Source organism: Lepidochelys kempii, chromosome 3, assembly GCF_965140285.1.
Source record: "Lepidochelys kempii isolate rLepKem1 chromosome 3, rLepKem1.hap1, whole genome shotgun sequence".
NCBI classification, from domain to species: Eukaryota; Metazoa; Chordata; order Testudines; family Cheloniidae; genus Lepidochelys; species Lepidochelys kempii.
Genome location: NC_136382.1, coordinates 81118162 through 81133560, shown reverse-complemented (window position 1 = coordinate 81133560; position 15399 = coordinate 81118162). Strand labels below are relative to the sequence as shown.

General features: G+C 41.9%; 1 protein-coding gene across 5 annotated transcripts in view; it reads left to right on the top strand.

The window, feature by feature from the left end:
* Positions 1-15399, top strand: part of HACE1 (HECT domain and ankyrin repeat containing E3 ubiquitin protein ligase 1) — a 91803-nt gene that overhangs the window by 63410 nt on the left and 12994 nt on the right. For all 5 annotated transcript variants that reach the window (XM_073336881.1, XM_073336880.2, XM_073336879.1 and 2 more), the window contains 2 exons: positions 337-533; positions 12878-13009. In XM_073336881.1, coding sequence (XP_073192982.1) covers positions 337-533; positions 12878-13009 — 329 coding nt within the window. The remainder of the gene's footprint in view (positions 1-336; positions 534-12877; positions 13010-15399) is intronic.

The following is a 15399-nucleotide window of genomic DNA, read 5'->3' as shown; positions in this document are numbered from 1 at the left end:
TTTCATGAGGCTGAAGGTGTATGGGGTTGAAAGCCTTGGGCTTCACAGTGAGGCTTGAGTCAGTGTCCCAGGAATGTACACTTGTTGTAGTTTGAGTAAATGGTGTGTAACTTTTTGGTTCACCAGGAGAGTCTATATCAAAGGACATGTTTTACTTTCTATGGCTGTGTCCAAAATACAGAAGATATGGCAAGTTTAAATTCTGCGGTGTATCATGACTATAAATGTTTTTTTATCCTTGCATTATTCCAGTCTCTCTCTAGAGGGCAATCTTCTACCATAGAACAAGCAGGCTAAGGCAAACTGAATATGTGGATTTTGATTTTATTTTCTCAGGTATTCCTGTAAATTATCAGGATGTGGCATCTATTGATCCAGAGTATGCAAAGAACTTGCAGTGGATTTTAGATAATGATATTGGTGATCTTGGGCTGGAACTGACCTTCTCTGTCGAGACTGATGTGTTTGGAGCAATGGAAGAAGTGCCTTTGAAACCAGGGGGTGCAAGTATTCTTGTTACACAAGAAAACAAAGTGAGTGTTCATGTTTATCCAGAAGTTACTGATAAGAACAATTGAACTGACTTATGAGTGAGTAGAAGCATAAATTATGTACTTAAAGTAATCATACCCACAATATTAAAAAGTAGCTGGCAAAATGGTCCGCATTCGTATGTGTCAGTAAATTGGGCCACTCTTCTGAAGAAAGTTCTTTAAACAGCTCTCCGAAATTGTCTGTCTCCTCTTTTGTTGGAGTTTTTATGAAGAAAAACAAGGTAAAACTCAAATGAAGGACTTTTTAGAAGTGACATCATACCTGTATTGCACATGGTCAGGCTCTTGGCGGGGGGGAGGAAGGGGAATATTAACAAGGAACACCTGTGGTGCCTTTCAAAAATACAGCTGTAGGTAATGTTGCTTAAGTGTTGCAAAATTCACTGTTAAACATGGCCTGTTCACTGAGCAGTGGCGTATTTAAGGTATGTTGGGACAGAGAAGTGCAGAGCACCCAAAACTCCATTTGAAGTCGGTAGGAATTGTGCTGCTCAGCTACCCAGACAGTTTGGCCTTATGTTATCATTGAACAAAACATGGTGTGAATTCATTCACTTAATGGAAAGGAATAGGATTTTGAACTAAACTTATTAGGCCTTTCATCTTTCAACAATTCCAGGCATATTTTATGAGCCAAAAACAGAGTTTAACCGTAGAACATTTTGATCTGTGTAAAGTGGAAGCTGACAAACAGAATTATAACTGGGTTAAAATCTGTGTGGTAGCGCAGGTGGGCCTAATATTTAAATACAGTACTAAAGCAAAGTCTGTTTCTGTTCTATGTGCTAAATATTTTGTAAGCAACTTGCTGCTGGTTGTGCTACATAAAAACTAAACCTAAATTAAATATGTACAGTATACCCTGTGGCTATAAACCCTTGAAAATGGAATGGAATAGTGAAATCTAAAGAGAATTTTTTTTGGAAAAGATATAAAGTAATGTAGACTTCTAAAATTTAGTACTGAGATTTGTTTCCTGCACTGCCTACATGAAGAAAGTCATTAGTCTGGTGTGTAATTACCATAACACGGGTTAAAATAGTATCCTTTGCCCAGCTCTTCTTAAAAAAAAAATAGTTCTAAATTATGATATAACTTTCCTTTTTATTGAATTTTGTCCTTTATTCAATAGCTAAAGGCTGCATGGAGAATACACTTCATGTTCAGTATTTGGTAATATGCCTTCATGTTACTGACACTTCAGAAATTTACCATATGTGTTTTCTTCATTAATCTTTCCATATGTATTAAATGGTTGTTTGGTGGTGGTTCTGTTACCAGTACAAGCACACTGTGTATGAATAGATTTAAAAGGAAAACTGTGCTCAGTTTATTCAATGTAGTGATCTGAAAGTTCCCAGGAGAAGCATTTCCAACCATATATAAGTTGTTTAGTATATATGAAAATAGTTTTAATCACAGTTTTATTTGTGACATTGAGAGTCTGGGAGTCCAGCATCGTAGAGTCATATAATCCTTTTCATTGTTAAGCAAACGAGCATCAATATAGTTGGTGTTATAACTTTAACACTTTGCAGAAGAGTAAAGCAGACATTGTTCCAATCAAATTCTGTACTTTCTTTGCACTGGTTCTGACTTCAGCATACGATGTATGTATAGCAGGGATCGGCAACCTTTGGCAACTGGTCCCATCAGAGAAATCTGCTGGCGGGACAGTTTGTTTACCTGCAGCGTCTGCAGGTTCTTCCGATTTGCAGCTCCCACTGGCCGCAGTTCGCTGTTCCAGGCCAATGGGGGCTACGGGAAGAAGTGGCCGGCACATCCCTCAGCCCACACCACTTCCCACAGCCCCCATTGGCCTGGAATAGCGAACTGTGGCCACTGGGAGCCGCGATCGGCCAAACCTGCGGACGCTGCAGGTAAACAAACCATTCCGGCCCGCCAGCAGATTTCCCTGACTGGTTGCATGCCCAAGGTATCCCTGGTATATAGTATTTGTCTAGGTTTTTGTTGGTATGATACTACGCTGTTATATTGGCAAATGACCACTTGGTGTCATCATTTATTTTAACGTTTTCTTGTTTCTGGGACTTTGACAGTGAATGCTTACATGCATACTCTTCCTTTCTATCAGGGCAGAAATGTCATTCAGATAACTAACATGCATGTTATGAGACTGATTCTCCACTGTCTTGTACCATTCAGAATTGGTTTTCCACCCACTTTGCACAGGTATAAATGACTACACAATGCAAGTCAGTGGAGATTTAGCCCCTTTCGCAATATTCTACATGGATGGAGTCAGGGAACAAATACACTGTTGCTTGTTTCCAGTCTTTTAAATTCTCCTTGTATATATTATAATATTTTAATATAATATAATATATCCTACAATAATTGGTGGTTTCAGTGTTGCCATTATAAAGTCTATCGTCTATTTACAATGCTCTTTTCAATATGAATGAAGTTAGAAATTTGCTAACATGATGTTATCCCTAATCTAATATTTAAATTCTTCTGTTTGACTTACCCTACAAGAATTTTACATATTTTAGTTTGATAGTTTTATGTATATTTGCTTTATAAATATTCTCATACTACTTCAACTACATGCTCAACGCTGACCTGCAGAGATCACCTCTAGAGGTGATATCTCTATTCCCTTATTGTCCGTAGCACCTTTTGATGTTGCTAATTGTTGTGGTGACTTTTGAAATATGGATGTTAGTCCCTTAGGAATGTGGAGATTATCAAACTATTTCATGAGCTTTCTACTGATCTGGGCTAGATACAGTCTAATGATTTAAAAGTCAAAGACTCTGTATCCTATGCCAGTTCTTGGACATACCTATTCATTCAATATTTTCTTAATGACCTGGATTTGTACTGTATAACTTAATGGTTCTGGCAGATTTGAAAAATGCCTGTGCTTTCAAGAGTACCAGCTCATAGAAAACTTTTTTTGCTGGAGTCTGTTGTAGCACACTCTGATAACATGATCTGTCAGTCTAAGCTGAGCTTTGATCATTTACTTGGCCTCAACTGGCCTCAATTACTGTTTTTGTTCTTTCAAGGACATTAATGTTTGAGACTGTCTTGCCAGTTGACTTTCAATATAGAGTAGAGGCGGCATGTGTGAAATTTTTCAAGTTGCTTAATATGTCTGCAGTAAACTGATGTTTCACACCTGTCTAAAAGGGATACTAATAGTGCTGCATTGGGAATTATCAGTTTTAAGTGTTGGATGGTGTGCTGGTTGAGTATCCTATGGCAGTGTCTTCTGAAGGCCTGGCTTGCCTTTTATATTCAACTTGCTATTTCTTGATCCTGCGAACCATCTCTTAAGATAGTACTGCCCAGGTATGTAAAGTTATTCAGTCTTTGGCTTAAACAATAAGTGATGATATTTGCCTGGTGGTTGGTTGGAAGAAGACTTTTTTTTTTTTTCCAGGCTGATGTTGAGTTGAAACTGTTTAGTTGCCTCAGAGAACCTGCCAAGGATAAACTGTAGATCAGTTTCACTATGGCGAAGTGGCGTACAGTCATCCACAAAAAGGGCTTCACATATGAGTTCTTCAAGAATTTTTGTCTTTGCAGTAAGCCTTTGGAAATTGAATAGTTTTCCATCAGTTCCGCACCTTACGTAGATGCCCTTTGGAAGGCTGGTCATTGCGTAATTCAGAACAGCTGCAAAGAGACCAGAAAGGGCCAGTACCAGTACACAGGTTTGCTTCACTCCATTATGTGTGGGAAATTGTTTAAAAGGTCACTATCTGAGAGGACTTGACCACTTGCGCCTTTGTGAAATTGATATATGATGTTGGCAGATTTGGTGGAGCAGCCAAACTTTTCTAGAATTTTGCAGAGGCCATTTCTGCTCATGGTATCGAGTGCTTTTTTTAGATAAATGAAGACAGTATACAGTTCTGTGTTCAGATTTTTTTTTCCTGAATCTCTGTCTCAACAAAAACCATGTCTTTGGTGCCCTGAGCTGAACTAAATCCACAGTGGGTCTCTGGTAGAAACTTCTCTGATACTGTTGTGACAAGCTGATTGAGCAAAATATGGGTGGTGAGAATTTTTCTACTAACAGATAGCAGAGTAATACCCCAGTAGTTACCACAGTCAGATTTGATGCCTTTATTTTTGTATAGTGTAACTGATTGCATCTTTGAAGCCCTGAGGAATTTGCTTGGCTTCCCATCTTTGATGATTTCATGTGGATAGTTGACAGCATTTAGGCCTGCAGGTTTTAAAGATTTCATCTGAAATGTCATCTTTGCCAGATGATTTACCTGACTTCATTTGTTTGATAGCTCTTTGCACTCCTCAATGGTAGGTTTGGGTGATTTCTTCATATATGGGGTCAATTCCTCGAGCACCTGTGGGTTGATAGTAAAGGGTGATTCAGTGGCTCAGTGAAGTGTTGTACTCATCTTTCAGAGATGCCTCATTTGTCCTTGATTAAGATAGATCCACTTGAATTCTTTAGTGGAGCTGGTCCAGATTTTGATGGTCATAAATAGCTTTCAGGAAATCCTAAAACAATGTTATGTTAGTATTGACATAATGCAGTGTTTCTTCTGCTTTCTTTTCCCACCAGTTCTCCTGTAGGAATGAATGCAGTCTTTAACCCTTGGCTTGCAGGTACTTGAATTTATCTTTCTTTAATGTTGTTTTTGTCATTTTGCCAAGACACACACACTATTCTTTTGCTTGAGGATTTTTTCATTGAAACAATCCTGGTGCCATCTTTGATGTATAGCTAGAATATCTTCTGAGCCTTGAAGAATGGCCGATCTTGAATATATTCCACTTTTACAGTACATTATTGGTCGATGGTGTAAGGTTATCAGACTTTTCCATTAAGTCTTCCCTTAGTTTTTCTTGAAGAAATGGATGTCTCAGCTTTGCTATGTTCAATTTTAATTTAATATCTTCAGCCGCATGTAATTTAAAAATGGCTCTGATCATTGTGTGGTGATTCCAGCTGTTCGCCCCTTGCATTGCTCTGGTGATATTAGCGTCCCTTTGCCGTATAATGAATCATTCAGGTGCCAGTGCTTTGATCTCAGATATATATCCAAGATGTTTTATATTTGTCTGCTTGCTTAAATACTGTGTTGGTAATAGAGCTCATGCTCAGCACACTTGCTGAAGTAGGAGACCATTGCTGTTCATTTTTCCAACTCCATTGGTCTTTATTACACCGTTCCAAGTCTTCCTATCTTTTCCTACTCTGGTATTAGTCTCCCACAGGTAAATCTTTCAGTGACTTCAGAAAGCTGTTTCTAATGGCAAAATAAATGCCATAAATCGTTTCTTCCTCTGCTGTTTTTCCCTTTTTCCAAAAGATTAGCCACCTACTAGTTCAGAGATCCCCAAACTTTTGACAGTCCTCCTCCCCCCTCATCCCCCTGCCGTGCGCATCTCCCCGGAGCTGGGAACGGGGACGTGGCTCATGGGACAGGGAGGGGGAAGACGCAGATTGGGTAAGGGGGCCAAGGCTGGGGCCGCAGCTGGTGGGTGGGTCTGGGGCCAGGAGCAGTGGCGAGGCTGGGGACGGAAGTGGAGCAGGAACTGGGTTGTACTGGGGGCCAGAAGCCAGCCCCTGGCCTGGTGCTGCTCTGCTCCTGGCTTTGCCCCGGGCCAGGAATGGAGCTGTGGCTGAGGCTGGGGGTTGGCGGGGAGAGGGGGGACAGGAGCAGAGCCACACTGAGGCTGGTGATGGGGCCAAGGCACAGGGCCGGGAGCCAGGGACAGGACGGGGCTGGATGGCGCTCCCTCCCTGCCTCTGTGTGGGCTGGCCTGGGCCCTGGATTTTCCTCCATGCCCCCCCTGGGGGGGGGCACACCCCACACTTTGGGGACCTCTGTCCTAGTTCCTTTCTGGAGCCTCCTTCTGCAAGTATTCTTTTGCTGAGGGCAGCTATATTGATGCTGCATCTTGCAAGTTCCCTTGCAATTAATAATATACACCTTTCAGGTCTTGATTTGTTATTATCCATTAAAGTCCATATGTTCCATATCCTCATGGTGAGAGCTCTTCTTTTGCTTATAGAATGACCAAGTGTGTGGATGATTCACCAGATATGGTAAACTGTCCAGATTAGAGTTGGGCAGGCAATATTATGGCACTTTTGCTGGCCTCTTCCTTTATGGGGGTGAGCGGTGCTGTCTTAAAAGGGGTTATTCAGTCACCTGGGATGTTGCCTAACATCCTTGGTGCCAAGGATGAAGGTTTGTGACTGACTTCCAGTATGCACCTACACCTGACATTTCACCTCTTGGCATTGCTGGAGGACTTCCTTTCTATGATGTGTAAAAGGCAATTTTGGTCTCTGGGCTGCTGAAATCAAAGACCAGTGGCTTGAAGGGTCATAAAGACTAGGAACTTCATTAGCTACAGTGAATAGCCACTGATGTCTTTTGTGTCTTGTCAAGCGGTGCATATATCATGGAATGTGGCTGCAGTACCTTTCCCTCTGTTGGACCAAAAGGATTCCTCCTCCCTGATCACCAAAGCAGACTTAGTACAGATTCATAGAGTCCAAGTCCAGAAGGGATCATTGTGATCATGTAGTCTGACCTCCTGTATAACACAGGCTGTAGAACTGGATCATATGGTTTTGATTTAAAAATTTTCAGTGATGGACAAGACACCATGACCTTGTTAAGTTTCTTCAGTGGTTAATTACTCTCATTGTACTTTACACCTTATTTTCAGTCTGAATTTGTTTAGCTTCACTTCCAGCCATTGGATCATGGTATACCTTTCTCTGTTAGATTGAAGAGTCCATTCTTAAATATGTTCCCCATGTAGGTACTTAGTCTGTAATCAAGTCACCGTTTAAACTTCTCTTTGTTAAGCTAATAGACTCAAGGAGCTCAGTCACTATGAGGAAGGGTTTTTGATCCTTCAGTGATTCTTGTGGCTTCTCTCTGAAGCCTCTCCAATTTATCAACCACCTTGAATGGTGGATACCAGAACTGGACATGGTATTCCAGCAGATGAGGTAAAATAACCTCTCTGGTCCTACTTGAGATTCCCCTGTTTATTATGCATCCAAGGACTACATTAGCCCTTTTGGCCACAGCGGCACACTGGGAGCTCATGTTCAGCTGATTATCCACCACAATCCCCAAATCCTTTCCCAGGAGAGAGTCTTCCACTATGTAAGGAAATGTTTACATTTAGCCCTGTTAAAGTGCGTATTGTTTGCTTGTGCCCAGTTTACTAAGCGATGTAGATTGTTCTGTATCAGTAACCTGTCCTCTTCATTATTTACCACTCCCCAATTTTTGTGTCGTCTGAAAACTTTATTAGTGATTGACCTTTGTTTTATTCCATGTCGTTCAATAAGAACGTTATAGTAAGGGTCAAGAACTGATCCCTGCGGTACCCCACTAAAAACACACCCACTTGATTATGTCCTATGTACAGATACATTTTGAGACCTATCAGTTAGCCTGATTTTAATTCATTTAACGAGTGACAGGTACATTTTATATCTTTCTATTTTTTTATCAAAATGTCATGTTGGGACTAAGTCAAAGTATACTACATCAACACTATTGCCTTAGTCAAGCAAACCTGTAATCTCATAAGAAAAAGATATCAAGTTAGTTTGATAGACTATTTTCCATGAACCCATGTTTATTTTCCATAAACCCATGTTTCCATAAACCCATATTACCCTTCTTGAATTCTTTCCTGTACCAACTGTTCCACTATCTTGCCCAGGGTCAATGTCAGACAGACAGGCCTATAATTACCTGGGTCATCCTGTTTCTTTTCATATATTGGCACATAATGAGCTTTCTTCCAGTCTACTGGAACTTCCGCGGTATGTTAACTTAACTGAAAATAATCATTACCAATCCAGTGAACTCTTCAGTCAGCTTTTAAGACCCTTGGATGCAGATTGTCTGGAACTGCTGATTTTAAAATGCTTAACTTTAGTAGCTGCTATTTAACATCCTCCTGATATACAAATGAATTTTTTTTATAGCCGTCTTCACTTCCCTGTTAAATCCGTTTTGGTTTTTTGTTTTTTAAAACCATTATGGCCGCCTTCCTCGACTGTGGGATTGTGGCTTTTTGGGCATCTAGAAAAGTGTTCTTAAACCATTCCCAGTCCTATGCATGTTGGAGATTAGCATTTTTTCTCACCAGAGGTGTCTCTCCCCCCATGGGTTCCCTCAACCTGGTTTAGCCTACCATTCAGTGGTGACCTTGGAAGAGACCGGAATCTTAGTTGAAGATGTACTTAAGTAACCCTTCTCCTCTTGCAAGCACTTCACAAACATTTAACTAATCATTCATCTCACATTTACACTGAAAAAAGAATTTCTTCCAATTTTGAAGAGGCTACCAGTTCTTGTTAGGATAAAGTACACCTCTATCCCGATGTAACGCGGTCCGCAGGAGCCAAAAAAATCTTACCGTGTTATATGTGAAACCATGTTCTATGTGAAACCGCGTTATATCGAACTTGCTTTGGCCCCCCTGCTCCTTGTTCCCTGACCGTCCTCTCCAGAGACCCCCGTCCCTAATCACCCCAGGACCCCACCCCATACCCAACCTCCCTGTCCCCTGACTGCCCCGACCCCTATCCACATCCCTGTCCCCTGACAGTCACTCACCGGCAGCGGTGGAAAGCGGAGAAATGTGGCCCCAGCCCGCTGCACTCCGTCAGCTCCCAGCTGTGGCGCTCTGCTTCCCTCCGTTGGTCAGTGCGGGGGGGTTGGGGAAAGGACACCCCCCACACTCACTAGCGGCGCTCAGCTTCCCACTGCAGCTGGGAGCTGGCGGAGTGGAGCGGACTGGGACCGGTCTGCTTCGCTTCCGCTGCTGCCGGGGAGTGCACGGAGGTTGGGGAAAAGACGCCCCCCGCACTCACCTGCGGCGGGAAGTGGAGCGATGCAGCCCCAGCCCGCTGCACTCCTCCAGCTCTCAGCCGCAGCTCTCCACTTCCTGCCGCCGGGGAGTGCAGGGAGGTTGGGGAAAGGATGCCCACCGCACTCATTGGCGGCTGGGAGCGAAGCGCCGTGGCTGGGAGCTGGCAGAGTGGAGAGGGCTGGGGTCGGGCTGCTCCGCTTCCGCTGCTGCCGGTGAGGGTGGGGGGGGGGAGAGATCTCTTCCCCCAAGCTCCCTCCCCCGAGCGACACAGCTGGGGCTGAGGCGAGGGAAGTGGAGCGGGCTGCTCCTGGCCCCCTGCTAATCACCTGGGCCTGCGGGGCCCCCAAAAGTGCACCCCCCAGCTCCCAGATCCTGGGGTGCAGGGGAGGAAGCCTGCTTTACTGTGTTGTATGCAAACCCATGTTATATTGGGGCAGAGGTGTATAAGGGATTTCTCTGAAATTGGGCAGGCTTTCAAAATAGGGATATTTTTAAAATGTCACTTTAGATATCAACTTACAGTAGAACCTCGGAGTTACAAACACCTCGGGAATGGAGGTTGTTTGTAACTCTGAAATGTTTGTAACGCTGAACAAAACATTATGGTGGTTGTTTCAAAAGTTTACAGCTGACCATTGACTTAATTCAGCTTTGAAACTTTACTGTGCAGAAAAAAAAAATGCTGCTTTTAACCATGTTAATTTAAATGAAATCAGCACGAAAACAGTTTCCTTACCTTGACAAATCTTTTTTTACACGTTCCCATTATTTTTTAGTACTTTATGTTTAATACAGTACTGTACTGTATTGCTTTTTTTCTCTGCTGCTGCCTGATTGCGTACTTCCAGTTCCAAATGAGATGTGTGGTTGACTGGTCAGTTTGTAACTCTGGTGTTCGTAACTCTGAGTTTCTATTGTATCTTCAGTGTGTAAATGGGGAACTGGAGGCAGAGAGGTTAATTGATTCTTCAAGAAACCAGATGCTTAGATGCTGTGGTGATGGGTATGGTATAAAAACTTAAGTAGAAACTGTGTCCAAACTTGTTGTTTTGGAACAAGATGGTGTCTCAGATCTGGCTGAGCTCCTGCTGTTGGACTTTCACTAGACAGCTGTGAGGGGATTCAATGCTGAATCCTCTGTGCCCTTCACTTGATGGGACTGGGCAGAGTTTAGGCACTGTTTGTGGCTTTGGGCCTCTAAGCACACACTCAAGATGCAGACTTCGTGTGTGATGCCCCTCATGGGAGTGGGTACTCCATTGTCTAAGCCCTTAAATTAGTGCAGTCTGCCCCAGACATCCCCAGCAGCTCTTGAACAGTCCCCAGAATCCTACCAAAGCTGTGAACCTTCTGGTTTACAATTCACCTCTTAAGAGGTGTGTGACAGTGAAAGCCAACAGACAGACTTTGTACAGGATCCAAAAACACCGTTGATCTCCACATAGCACAAGAAATATACAGATGTGTATAAAATAAACCTATATTAATTTCCCTGTCTTGGGTTCTTCACCATTTTGAGAGTTCTTTGCCCTTGGGCAGAGTCCCCTGGGGTGCCCAGGATCCTTTCCCTGCAACTTTTTCTTTTCTTCAGAAACGTGGAATCTTTCCAGCTCAGCTTGCTTTCTCTGACCTTGGTTCGTCCCACAGTTCAAACAGACCGCTGCTACAAAAGCATACTTGTCTCTTCTATGCCTGTCCCAAGCTTTCTGTCCCTCTAAAAGGCTTCTCCCTGGGAGTCCTTTTTAAATCCTGCTCTGTCACCTCTATCCCTTTGTTCTGTTTGGGGAATTTTCCAGTTTCTCTCTACTTTTCCATCCTTTCAGACAAGTTGGAGGAAGAAGCGTCTTCCAGTTCCAGTCAGCCTCTTTAGCAAAGCAGTTTTTCAGTCCAGGACACGTTAAAGTTAATGACTTTCTATTGACCCTGGTCTGGTAGGAATGTGCTACAGTCCATGTTAGCACATGATGGATTCCACGTCCACATAGAATTCCCTGATTAAATTTTTATAGCAACTTCATAACATCCAAGCAGAATTTATAAACTGTACATAGACAGATTCCCCAAATCATCACAGACAGTAACTCAGTTAATCTGTTTGGTGGGTAAGCCTGGAAATACCTTTTTTTTTTTTTCCAATAATTAGAAATCATGCATCACTTGGAGTCAAAGTTGATTTAACTTAGTTTTGAGAAGTCTTGGCATAAGTTTTCGGTTCCCAAGTAGAAAGATGTCTGCATTGAGTAAAGAGAATGTGTTAAAGACTTATATATTGTGCATCAAGATGAGCTGGAATAGACTGGCAAGCTGTGCACGAGCGCATGGTGCTATGTACATGGTCCAGGCAGTGTAAAGCTGGAAGGGGCTGTCTTTCTGCCCCCATCTGAAAGTCCCTTTTCCTTTTTGTCTGCTCCATAGTAGTAGCAGTTTTGAATGATAAAATGGGAGTGAGCCAAGGCCTTGTTTCATTTAGTGTGTATCTTGGAAGGTGGCGAGTAAGAGGTTCCCACTGGCAATTGCTTAAAATGTATGGGATACAGTATTTCAGTGGTGTCCAACTGAATATTTTCATATTGTGAGTCTTCTGTTTTTCTCCTGTTTGTTAAAAAACAAGAAAAGGAAATTCCATCCAAACTGATTTTAAGAACGTTGAGGTTGTATTGTTCATTCAGTCAGAAAATGACAAGGTAAAATTCCATTAACATTCTTGGTCTAGATTGGAGTGGCCAACATGTGGCTCTGGAGCCACATGTTGCTCTTCAGAAGTTAATGTACGGCTCCTTGTATAGGCACCGACTCTGGGGCTGAAGCTACAGGTGCCAACTTTCCAATGTGCTGGGGATACTCACTGCTCAACCCCTGGCTCTTTCACAGGCCGTGCCCTCGCTCCTCCTCTTCCTCCCCGTCCCCCCCACCTCCTGCATGCCATGAAACAGATGATTGGGAGGTGTGGGGAGGGAGGGGGAGGTGCTGATCGGTGGGGCTGCCGCTGGGAGTGAGGGGGGAGCCAGTGGGGGGCTGCTGACATATTACTATGGCTCTTTGGCAATGTACATTGGTAAATTCTGGCTCCTTCTCAAGCTCAGATAGGTCACCCCTGGTATAGATCCAAACCCCTGCTGGGACTGTGCTGCACTGTCATTCCAGAAGTGGTCTCCAAAAACATGCCCCACAAAATATGGCTGTGCTACATACATTTGTATGGGCAAAAAGGAAACAGAAGGGTGCTTGCTCAAACTTCGTAGGTCTCTCTTTCTCTTTTTAAGAGGCCTTTTGAAAATGTGGCCATGTGTGCTGCAGTTGCCAGTCTCGGTTAGGTGAGTGAAGGATGCATTCAAAGTCGCAGCTAGAATTTACTTTTAATGATAATCTTAATGTAGGCAGAACTTTGTTTGTGCATATGTATGTTCATGTATTTTTACCATAAAATATCTCGTTTTAATGTTCAGTATCTTTCTTTGCAGGCTGAGTATGTCCAACTTGTTACTGAACTTCGAATGACAAGAGCCATTCAACCTCAGATAAATGCTTTTTTGCAAGGATTTCATATGTTCATACCACCTTCTCTTATACAGCTTTTTGATGAATATGAACTGGTAAGCAGCAGTGCCTATATTTGTAACTGACAGCATTCAGCACTTGATCACTAATGTAATGAGGTAAAAGTAAAGCTCAGTGTTTTGAAAGATGATAATTTGATATCCATGCTTTGGTTTTCACTTCTGTACACCTGCTCTGAAATATCTGTCCTTGTTCACGCTGATTACCTTAGGTGAGCATTTTCCTGAAAGATGGTACTATTGATCACTCATTATAAGAGTAAAGTCTTGCTTTGTAATACCCAAGATAGAAAGTGCATGTGTCTTGTGGTGTCCATAATTCCCTTCAGGAAACTTCAGGAAACGCTCCTATTGCCTAGTTTGTTTATCATCTTCACCCATTTCCTACTCTCTGAATCAAATTCAAATTTACTTTCCTAAAAAATCTTCGTGGAGTTGCTGCATTTTTCATCTCTGACTACATATATACCTACTTAATACCTTGGAGAAAATGACCAGTCTGGGTCTTTTCTGCCTGTTTTCCATGATATTCCATGATTTGTTTCCCTATCTGGATGTTTCTCTTCTTTCCTTCTTCCTAAGCCACAAAATCACTTGGTGTAAAATTTTCATAATGATTTAGGAGCCCAAGTCTCACTGAATGTAAAAACATAGATCAAACTACAAGCATTAAATATTATTTAATGTAAAATAGTTAAGATTGGAAATTTTACTTCTACTGGAGTTTTGTAGTTAAACTAACACCCAAATCTTTTACTAAAACCAGAAAATTCAGAGCAGAAATTCCATAAAAAATCCTTCTTATGCAGTCTTGTCCCATTTATTTTATTCCGAAGAGTTCTAGCCTCCACTACGTGTACATATTTAAAAGTTCAGCATGTCTTCTAATATTTGTACTTGTGAAACCAACACTTGCATGTGCTGATGTTACAAATTTCTAAAATGCTCTCATGTTTTCTCCTGCAAAGTGTATGTGTATTTGTACACACATTTAGGGTGTCATTGGAGGGGGAACAGAGAAGCCACTGAAAATTAATTTGCTTCCCTTGTTCTTAAAGAAATGCGGACTTTCATTTCTTCAGCATTTTGTCCTTTGTCTTGCTGCCCCCTATCTATGTACGTCTAAGATCCCGTTGTACATAGTACACATGTGCGCACACATGCAAGCTTAAATACAATTCCAAGTTGTCATGTTAGGGACACCAGTTCATTAGACACACTATCTGAAGGAGTTGAAATATTGCCCTGTGATTCGTCATATGTGCTATTTTTTGTAGAATGTTGAAATTACACCCCCCCCACCCCCCATATTGTAGATTATGCTGTTCTGCCAGTCCACTGAGTTCTAACTGGAGGCCTTCACAAAAGTTTTGCTGCTGTTCATTAAGCATTTTATTTTCTTCTGTCCCCTCTCAGGGATGCTTTTTTGATCATTGGGTATCTCCTCCCCTCATGTCTGTTCTGTCACTGTCACCTCGATTAAGGTGGTGGGGTCAGTCTAGAACCTGATCTTCAATCCTCAGATCAGCAAGGTGTGTCAGACAAGTGTTAAGAACAGTGTGCCTCTTTTGCTCCCTTTTCTTCTTCTCCACAATGCATTCAGCTCCTGCTGGGCAAGGAACAAAACACAGCTTTAAGCTCCAAATTTGGCCTTCTGAATAGTAGTTTGTGGTACAGCCACTAACCTGTACTTCTCTAAATTTAAAACCAACATTGATATTTTAATATAGCATTCAAAAATATTATATTAAAATTTAAAGAATGTTTTATTATTATTAAAAAGGAAAACCTGTCATATCAGGTGATCACTTACAGACTTAAAATTTCTTAACCTGTAAAATCTTTAGCAGGTTTTATTGTAGAGATAGCAACTGATTCAGACCTTTCAAAATGAAATTAACACCACAGTCTTCCAGTTATGCAAGTGTTTTGGTTTTTAATATTCAAGTATGCTTTTTAAGAGGATTTCTTCCATTATCAGAGGTCTGTGCAACCATAAAACACAAAGGATTTCTCATTCTTATATAAGGGATCTGATGCATTTTATAGTAAGGTTGAATATGTAGTTCAGTGCAGACAAACTTTGCAACCCTCATACACTTAACTGTTCCCCTTAGAATCTGTTTTATTAAAAGGGGTCCTGGTGTCTGAGAATGCTTTTACCTACTTTGACATTGTATCTTTGACTTCTACTTTCATATCTAAAATATTAAATTGTCTTAGTCTGGAAGTAATGAATTAGTATGGTGCCCCTCCTCATTGTCTCAGCGTAGGTTGATCCTCCAACTCTAATGGATTTTTGGCATCCCTCTACTGAGAACAGCCTGTTTAGAAAGATGCTAGTCTTCCTTCTGTCTCACAGTAGATCAGATATGGATTTGGATTATCTCTGCCAAAAAGGATGAAAGTTGCTTCCCCCTTGCCAG